General features: G+C 48.1%; 1 protein-coding gene across 1 annotated transcript in view; it reads left to right on the top strand.

Moving 5' to 3' along the window:
- The first annotated feature begins 7,703 nt into the window (after positions 1–7,703).
- The window catches only part of Mbl2 (mannose binding lectin 2), a 5,555-nt gene continuing 3,123 nt past the window's right edge, over positions 7,704–10,135 (top strand). The window contains exons 1-3 of the mRNA XM_023719146.1: positions 7,704–7,799; positions 8,760–8,943; positions 9,337–9,453. Coding sequence (XP_023574914.1) covers positions 8,769–8,943; positions 9,337–9,453 — 292 coding nt within the window. The 5' untranslated portion in view covers positions 7,704–7,799; positions 8,760–8,768. The remainder of the gene's footprint in view (positions 7,800–8,759; positions 8,944–9,336; positions 9,454–10,135) is intronic.

Below are 10,135 nucleotides of genomic sequence, written 5' to 3'. Positions count from 1 at the left end.
CAGGGCTCAGGGTAAAAGTCTAGGTTAAATATTCAAGGCTAGCCCAGAAAGCAGATCTAGCACAGTGTAACCAAACCTGGCATTTGGAACCTACACCCAGGCAGAGAAACTTGAGAGAGAGGAGCTTGAGGCGTGTAGTACACTGGGCAGAGTCACTCTCTGGGAGACGCCCAGCATCCTGAAAGGCCCCAGATGTCCAGATCTGGATTCAGTCTTTTAAATGCTAAGGTCTTTGCTCCTGTGGCATTCACAAGGCTGTTCCTCCACCCAGAGTGCTCTTCCTTGTACTCCTGTGCTTCAGGACTCTCTCTTTTTCCCCAGAGAGTCAAGGTCTGATTGCTCAGCATTTGGTGTTCTCCGTATTGTTACCTTTTCAGCCTGTTTTCCTTTCTTTTTGTATCATAATAGAAAAGACGGTAATATCCTTGTGCTTGTTTACTTCCCCTGTTAGATCGTAACTTGCAGTCAACTTCTGCTCTTCTCGTGCCTCCGTCCCACTTCAGGTTGTCACACACGACAGCTCCTTTATAGGGTGAGGTAGGGGGGCTGTGCGTCCTGGCTCGGGGCCTCCAAGCTCCCTGCGGTTCTGAGCGTGGCCAGAAGATGGCAGGGCTGACCCACGCTCTCCCCGTGGACTGTCAGAAGTCTCTGCCCAGCACGCTGGCTTCGCTCCCTGGGAGGCTGCGCCCCACACACCCCCGCACACACAGTCTTCGCTCAATCCCAGCCCTGCTCTGGAGGGTGCGTTACCCTTTGCCAGCAACTGCAGAAACACTCCGGCCCGGCAGACCAGTGAAGTTCTGGGCCATCAAGCGGCTCACTACCTTTTTCCCTATCTGGTGAAGGGCAGTTTTCTTACAGTTGCCTTCTGTTACAGTTGAGGAACTCTCTACGCTGAGTTCCCCAGTTCGATCACTCTGTGGTCTCTATCTCCTAGGTGACTCCAGGGCTCTAAACCTCTTCATCCGAGCAGTCGCAGGTGTCCTCGTGCGATCTCAGGTGGAAACAGACGCGGCTCACATGCTAAGTCCCAGGGCTTGTGCGAAACTCTTGCGCTCACACACAGCTGGGCACAGAGCATGGCTTTTTGTCCCAATGTATGGTGTAGGATTTCAAACAACTAAGTTCCCGATCCAACCAGTCCGCCGCTTCAGTAGCCGAGTTTGCTATTGATGAGGAAGGAGCAAGGAGCTTGCCGGGGTGATACCTCGTGTGCTCAGAAGCTCGTCTGAGACAGGCACAGACTCCTCTAACTTCACCTGTGGTTGAATCAAAGCTTGGCCGTTCAACGAAGTCAGTTAACAATAAGAATTAGAAATGAGGGCCGGTGAACTAGCTCAGCGGACTAAGTGCCTGCTTAGGCAAGCACAGGAACCGGGCTCAATCCCCGGTGCCACATGCTACGCCAGCCGCACTCCCAGGCACGCTGAGTCAGCAACCGAGTCCAGGCGCATATCTGTAATCCCAGCGCTAGGGTGGCTGAGACAGGAATATCACTATAAGTCCAACTTGCATAGTGAGACCCTGTACACACACACACACACACACACACAACAACAACAACAACAACAACAAAAATTAGAAGTGAGATAAATCTGTGAACTACAGTATTACTGCACTACTACTTACTTTACTCTTAAGATAATAATTATTAATACATATTCATTGTAAAAATGAATTTTGCTGACACCTGCACACAGGCACAAGTCCTTCACTAAGGTATCTCCCCCCACCCCCCAGGGCTGCCTTCTATGCTTGCTGACTGACCTCAGTCCCTTTCCCTTCTCCTTCTCTAAGGTGCCTCTTTCTCCTTTCAGGTCTTCCTGTCCCTCCTCTTTGTTTCCACGTGTGAGAGGAAACACACAGAGCTTGTCCTTCCGTGTCTGGCTTTCCTTCCTTGGATCATGATGTCCAGCCCTGTCCATTTTTCTGACAATGACATGATTTAATGCTCTGCAGCTCAATAATGGCCCACTGTGTACCTGTTTTCTTTATGTACCTGTTGAAGAACTCCTGATGTTTCTAACCTATTCTAAATGTCTTAAAACTTACACAGACGGGGATGAGATGATCTAATTAGTTGACGTCCAAGCACCCAGTGGTCCAGAACTTTTTAGTGAAACTTAGAATGTCAGGGTGTCTCTATGGCCATCTCCTTCACCATGTCTTCATGAGTATTGATGACTTATCTTATGTTACTGTCAACACTTTCAATGACTTCGTATGCTTCTGGTCTGTTGAACTGAATGCAACCTCCTGAGCCCTCTCCTGGCCCAGGCAGTGAGCTGGTTCTTTCTGGATACATTTCCCTCAGCCTGGTTACCTCTGTGGGTCCTGCTGCAGCCCCTTCCAGAGAACCAAGCCAAGGGCAGAAAATCAGCCTGGACAAGTCTTACTGTGTCCCCAGAGGCCTGAGAATGAAGGCAACCATGTGGTGCTACCCATTAGGAGCAAGGACACTGTGGTGATAGGACAACATCAGCCTCAGGTAGTGTGGGTGTGAAGGAGTTCTCAGAGTCCTTCGTGTTCCACTGCCGTGATGAAGAGGCAGACCTTTCAATCCTAGGTTCCAAGCTTAGCTTTTCTCAACAGTCCCATGTTCAGGGCGCTGGACAGGCAGATGCAGATGCCCTCATGCAGGCAGATAGGACCCACTTTACCTGCCAGCTCATGGCTGTAGGGACCTATGGACCCCCTGATGAGCCCTGCAAATGTTATGGATATGTGCATGCATGATTTTTGAAAGAGAAGCACAAAGTTTCATCAGATTCTCATGGACCTCCCATAAGCAAGGATAAAAAGTATGAGTGGAAACATGGGACAGTACAGTATGAGAAATATGGGAGGTGAAGCCTGGGGATTCCAAAGAACACTGCAGTAAATACCAGTATAATCCCTGACCACGAACTACCCTACAGGACACCAGCATACAAAAAAATCATCTCATTATTACACATAAAGTCATTCTTAAAGTATGTCTACACATAGACAAATAAAAACACTTTCTGTGCTTTTACTGCCCTTGTAAACCACAGAATGGTACACAGGTGCCCTGTCCTGCTTACTGTGGATGTCTGCTGCCCACTCACAAAGCACAGCCCTGCTTTGTTCCACTTTGCTCATCTCCTGCACAAAATTAAGAGGCACAGCTTGGGCTCCCCTGCTTCCCAGCAATGGCCTACACGGCACATACCTTTTGCTCTTTAGTTTCCACCCCAAATTGCCTAACACAAAACCAAATCCCACACAAATTCGCCTTGACAGTAACAAGGGAGTCCTGTGGAAAAGGAAACTAAACGTACAAGCAATCCATTTTGCTTGACGGCAGCCATGTTCCTGCTGGTATTTGCTTTGAGGGGAATGACCCTCCCATCTGCTGTCCTCATTTCACTCCCAGGAGCCCTATGCAAAAGAAAAAGCAGTTCACAGTCTTATTTTGCAGACATAAAAACATGTTCATCCAAGACATAGACACTCACAGTCACAGGGCAAAGCCAAGCCTTCTAACTCAATAGCTCAAGCTGCATGTCCAAAATAGTGCCACCAAGAATTCCACTTCTAAGTTGAGTAGACTATGGGACAGTCATCCTACAAAGAAAGAAAGGCCATAGGCAGGCAAGCAATGTGGAGAACTGTGCCACAGACTCTGAGGGGCGACCTGTTGAGGGTACCTCGCACAGCCAGGCATGGCCCCTTTCTCACAGGAGAGAAAAAGAGTTCTGAAGGCAGAACTTGACTGCTTTCCATGTTGCTCAGCTAGGAAGTGGTGGAGCTGAAATTCCACTTAGGCTACGGAAGGGTGTAAGGAAGCAGGCAGACTTCCTACAGAGCATGGGAGCTGCTGTATCTGCAGCCTCTTGGGGAGAGGCGGATGTCCGGCAGGGGTGCTAGAGTGGAGGCCGCACTGGGAACTCCCCAAAATCCAGAGCACATCCATGGGGTGGCCTTGCTTGTGGGTAGGAGTGGAGTGGGTGATCGGGAGCCAGGGTGTCTAGGGATGGGCCATGATGGCAGGAAAGGCTCCCTCGAGGCTGTGGAGAGCAGGATGTGGTGGGGGGCACGCAGCTCTGTGGGTTAGCTGTCAAGCTGAGCTCCCACCCAGACCTCCAGGTCCAGGGCATTTCAGGTTCTGGAGGGCAGGTTTCTGACCTCTGGTTTAAGTACATATTAAAAGCAAACACTGCGATCAAAGCCAGAACTTGTAGCATGATTTAACATCAACTATGTGACCCTACCTACTGCCACTGGAGCAGGAGCAGGAGCAGGAGCAGGAGCAGGACTGGACCAGGGGAGGAGGAGGAGGAGGAGCAGGAACAAGGGCAAGAGCAGGATGGGCCAAGGGCAAAGGCAGGGGCAGGGGCGGAGCAGGGGCAGGGACAGGGGCAGGGGTAGGGGTAGGGGGAACTCTGATTACTAAAAAGGCCTGAAGAGAATCAGGCCAACACCTGCTGCCTTTCCAGCCCCTTGCTCTGCTGATCACCGTCGCTGTTTCAGCCGGTATCTGCCTTTCTGAAACTTTTTCAGACACAGAGGATAGGTTTGCAGTAAACGGGGAAGCCAGCTCCCTCTGAAGCCAAGCGGAGTCCAATTGGAAAGGCGCTGGAAGGACAAGACACCCACATTCCTTTGCTAGTCAGTGGCCTCCACTGCATCCCATCACACACCCCAGAGGTTCAGTGCCAACTGCTCACGGTGGGGCCCTCAGCACCCACACGAAGGGCTTTTTCAGAGCAGGTACTACAGCTAGGATCTGGGACATTTGCTGAAAACCTACATGTTAACAGTTTGGTCCCCAGCCTTGGGAGCTATTGGGATGTGCCAGGATTTTAAGAAGTTAAGGGATTGGTAGAGGGTTTCAGGTAACAGGAAACACTGTCCTCAGAGGGGACTGAGCAGAGCAGATCTTATTCTTTACTGTTGCTTTTTGTTTCTGGTCAGGAGCCGGCAAGCTTCCTGGGCCCCAGCTGCTGCGGTGTGCCGCCCGCGCAGCCACAGCCACCTCAGGCCCATGGAACCGGACTGAGGGCTTCTAAACCTTGAACCCAAATAACCCGACCTTCTTTATAAGTTGACTGTCTCAACGTTTTTGTTGTTGCTTTTTACCTTGTTTATTTACAGTATGGAAAAGCTGCATGACAGGGAAAATGCATCTGTAATAGTGATGAGGTTCAGAATGGAAAGAATTTTGCTTCACAGAGAGATTGCTCCACTCCTTCTGCACTGCCTTGGTTGACCACTGCAATATGGTTCAAGCTGTCTGCCCACAGAGCTCCGTTATGTTTTCTCCTAGTTGCTGTTGTTTCATTTTTCCTACCTTAACAGAATGGCCTATTTAAATCAGAACGCTGTGTGCCCACCAAACCGTGCCTTACACTCTTCTCATCCAATCCTTTCCCGACCAAAGTCATTTACACCCATAGTTCTTTCTTGCTCTCTTTAACAGTTCCCTAAATCAACCTCCATCACCCGCCTCTTGGGTGCTCTGTCCTTCCCTGTAGGCCTGAGTTCTCCATACTGTCTTCAGACTAAGCCTCCCTGGCTATACTACGAGGCAGTGTAGGGAATGCAAAAGAAAACAATGCAAATTAAAGGCCAGAGAGCATCTGGGTAGGGCCAACACAGCAAGTGTGAGACAGGGGCATTGAAGAGAAGGGCGGAGGTGCCCTGCTGTTCACCGGAGGACGGGCCTAGCAGGGAGGGAGATGGGAAGTGTGGAGGGTGAGGTGGGCTCCCCTGCAGGTGTCAGCGTTAGCCAGAGGTCTTCTGGGCCCTTGGAGCTGAGTGTGTATGCACAAGCAAGCGCATGCCGGCATGTATAGTTGGTGTGCACAAGCAGGTGTGTGCATTCATGCATAACCACATGAAAATAAGGATCTTGACTTCCCACCTGAACCTACTTCAAATTGTAGAAGCTCAGCAGTGAGAACTGATGAAACACACGGCAACTGAAGCAAGTGCCCTGTGGCTTTAAAGCACACAATTGCCCGGCACTGTGCTGCATGACCCTGGAGAGCACCTCTGAGAAGAGCCTACTGTGGTCTTAAGAAGAGTTGTTAAGCATCCAGAAGAGAAGCTTAATGATATTATTACCCTGTAACAGAGGCAGTTAAGGGTAACATCACTATATGTCTGAATATAAAACACCTTAGACATAAAATGGTACTGCTATTTTCCAACAATGATGGATATTTTACAATTTCAATCCCTATATAATGTTTAAAAAATTACACATTTTTACACAGAAATTTAGAAATCAAGGCATATACAACATTGGGCAGACCAAAAATTAGAGAGATAGATGAGCTAGAAGGATAACCAATATTTTGGCCCTAGCCCTTCAAGGTCAGTGAGGACTCAGAACATAAGAGAACTTCTACTGTGACATCCTATAACTCAGTGGTGTCCCAAATTTTTGATCAAGGAGATTATGGGGCCACAGAGGAAAGTGATCAGTGATTATAGTATGCCTAAGAAGAGTCACCTAGAGAGAAAAAAAATTCTCTCAGGCTTTCACAGAGAGCAAATTGGTCAAGCAATGGTCATGACTCATCTAGATGGCTGACACTGACCAAAGTTCTACAAGGTGCTGTACTTGGTTCCAGGGTAAATCCTGAGGGGATTTGACTGACCTTGTCCCATAGGAAAAGTTACCTTTCTAGTTATATAGGTCTTGCTTTAACTTGGTTTTAACCATCCAGCAGAAAAGTGTAACCACAAGGTATAAAATGTACTGCCATATTAATATGCTATGCTGTAAAAAGGCTCAAGTCAACAACTTCTGACAATTGCCAGCTGTGCTGATAACTCACTACTGTTACGGACTATTGGACTATATTGGGTTATTTTGCTGAATTCAAGTACCTACAATCTTTGGACTGCCTTCAAGTATGAAAAGGTCCTTTAAAGATTTCTTCAAACACAGCTTCCCTAACTGCAGTGGAACACCCATCTCTGACAAAACAAAACAAAAACTGGGGAAATATTTGGGAGCCACTAAGCTAGGAAATTGATCAAATGTGTGTAGGTTGGACTAGACCTCAGCACCTAAAGCAAACAAGCTGCCTCAGTCCTGAGATAAACATCCTATCTGGTTAACATCAGTTATTAGCTGCAAAGCAACCTTGTTTCACATGTTACTAACTTTGCAAAAGCAGTAGTAAAGGACCATTTTGCTGTTAAAAAATATATGTATATTTATGCACAAGACAGTTAGGATAGATATACAGATGCTTTCTCTTAGTTCATTGAGAAGAAAGGTTTGCATTAATATTGTTTAGAGGAAATATCATGTCTGCATCTTGTCCTCTGAATAACTATGAAGACAACAACATGCAATGTATTAATGATTGTAACTGTCCTACTAACCTGTTTTGAATCTGTTTCATTGCTATTTTATCTTTTTTCTCATTAAAATGAATTTACAAAATAAAAAAAAAGAAAGAAGAGATCTTAATAAGTCAGGTGTACCAGTATACACCTGTAAACCCAGCATTCTGGAAAGCTGAGCCAGGAGGATTGCAAGATTTAGTCTAGCCTTGGAAACTACACTGTACCAAAAGAAAAAAGGGGCTGGGGATGTAGCTCAGTGTGAAGGCCCTGGTTTAGTCCTGATATAACAGAAGAGCTGCTCGTTAGTTGTTTATTAACCTGGGACTGAAGGCGGGGGAGGGCTGGGTATGTTGCACAGAGCTGGTTGCTGAGTTCAGCCTCCTCCTTCCCTCGGTGGCATCGCCAGTGGTCCCAGGCTAGGGAGTCAGCCTCCTTGTTCCTGTGTCCCTGCTGTGCAAAAAGCTCTGCATGTAAGTAACTCAAGCCGTTTCTGGGGATTAGACTTGGGGTGTGGGATCAGGAGACTGGGGTCTTGATTCTCGAAGCCTGCAGAAATCATGTTACAAGTATCTTTTCTCTGCTTATGTGGGTGCATCCAGCAGTCTCCTTAGTTACTTCTCTGCGCAGAGCACTGTCTTTGCTCTCAAGCAGAATGATGGGGCATTGGGCCTGTGAGACCTGCCCACCCACCCTCCATCAAGGTTTCCTAGGAAGAGCTGGAAGAGAGCTTTGAAGGTGAAATGTTAACACTGAGAAGTGCGGGACAGACAGTGAGAAGGTTACTTAATTGCCGGTGATTTTTACTCACAAAATCCAGGGAATACCAGGGAGTAGAGAGGGACCTAGCAGTCTGCTGGGGCCATGTATTGAAAAAATTCTGGCAAAAATGGTCTTGGCCCACACTGTTGGCCACGGGGAAGAAGGTTCCCAGAAGATCTGTACTCAGATTAATTCTGGGCTAAACTAGTGAGGAATACTTAGCTGGGTCTCCAATCACAACCTGATGCTGTCTCTCCAGATAATCAGCTCAGTGCTTACATCGAGTAAAGGAAAGTTAACTGTTCATGGGTAGAAACTACCTGCTCAGAAATAATAATGGGATTTGAGGGTGCCTACAGCCCCAAGCGGAGGAGGGAGACAGAGACAGAGAGATTTTGCAAACACCTGTATCTCCATCCACTCTTACTCACTAGGTCAACAACACAAGTGAACTGAGCCTCCACTGCATTTATTGTGCATATTTTTGTTAAAGTACTAATCACAGTGACACCAGGAATGTTTCCTTTTCCAAGCAACTAGCCTGGGGGCTATGAATGGTTCATCATTCCTGTATTATCCGTGCCAAGTTACAGGGCAGAGGGCACGTTGGGCAACTTCATGTTGATTAATACATGGGTGAGATAACCTCTCTCGGCTTGTCCCACGCCAAGGTGAGGACCATGTCCCTGTTTGCACCACTTCTCCTTCTCCTGGGGGTGTCAATGCTTCATTCAGAAACTGTCACTGATGAGGATGTCCGAACCTGCCCTGTGGTCACCTGTGCTTCTCCAGGACTGAATGGCTTTCCAGGCAAAGACGGACATGATGGTGCCAAGGGAGAAAAAGGAGAACCAGGTACTGGATGGGCTGCTCCTCCTCTGTGACTCTTTACTTTCCAGAAGGAACAGCATGGAGATAACGGCAGAACGCCATCTTACTTCGGTAGACCATATTTTTCTCCATGACATGCTATAAACCAGAGCACTGATGTGGCTCCCACTCTCTGGCATCACGGATTTCACACAGCATTCTGCGGCACGTGCTTGTCTTGCCTGTCCAGGAAAGTGGCCCTTAGTGCAGCCTCCCCTATGGGACACAGAAGGGTGATTTGTCCGGGTCCTTGGATGCAGTGACTCAGTTGCTTGGCCCTGGGTCAGTGTTTCCTTTCTTTGGGAAAGGAATTGGCACCAATCTCTTGGAAAGAAGAGGGGAAGAGTACAGATACTGATTTTCTTTATCTGTCAATAGGTGAAGGACTCAGGGGCTTGCAGGGCCCTCCTGGGAAATTGGGGCCTCCAGGACCCCCAGGAAGTCCTGGAACAAAAGGAGCAATGGGACTAAAAGGAGACCCCGGACAATGTCCAGGTAAGAAAAACACCCCAGAAAGGCCTCACTTGTAGGAATCCAGGGCTATGAAACCCAGAGGCTGGGGTGTATGGGGTGGTGACACCCACTTTCCCCCTCCAAATGCTTCCTGAAGTGATGTCCAGTGTTGCTTCCATGCCCACGACCCTCTCTGGTTATTTACAGCCTCCAACCACCCTATCAGTGCCTAAGCAGGGGTTAGCGAGGCTTTTGGGACCACACTTGGATCAGGCACTCCCTGCAGGATCTGAACCCATGTTCTCCTTCAGTGAGAACAGTCCAATGTGTGGCTTTGGTTCTGGGGAGAGAAAGGAGGACAGCTAAGTGTGGGCCTGTTATACCATTTTTCCTCATGCATGTGTTGTATTAGTTGTACATGTATGTTAGCTTCTCACTTCCTAAGAAACCAGCTGAAAACTTAGTGAGTTAAAAACAGCCAGTTATTAGATAAAATTATGCGGCTTGGCCCCAGAAATCCTGGAAGCAGTGGGGCTCATTCTTGAGCCTGTGGCCAGTAGATGGCCCATGATCATGCACTGCATCCATCTGCTTTCTGGTTATTGGCTAGAAGGAGAAGTGTCACTGAGCTGTATCATGTGTCTCCTGACATCATCTCATGGGTGTTCTGACATCATCTCGTGGGTGTTCTGACATCATCTCATGGGTCTCCTGACATCATCTC

This window comes from Octodon degus, unplaced genomic scaffold, assembly GCF_000260255.1.
Source record: "Octodon degus isolate 3935 unplaced genomic scaffold, OctDeg1.0 scaffold00005, whole genome shotgun sequence".
Taxonomy (NCBI): domain Eukaryota; kingdom Metazoa; phylum Chordata; class Mammalia; order Rodentia; family Octodontidae; genus Octodon; species Octodon degus.
Note: the sequence above shows the minus strand (reverse complement) of the source record. Positions and strands in the feature narration are given on the sequence as shown.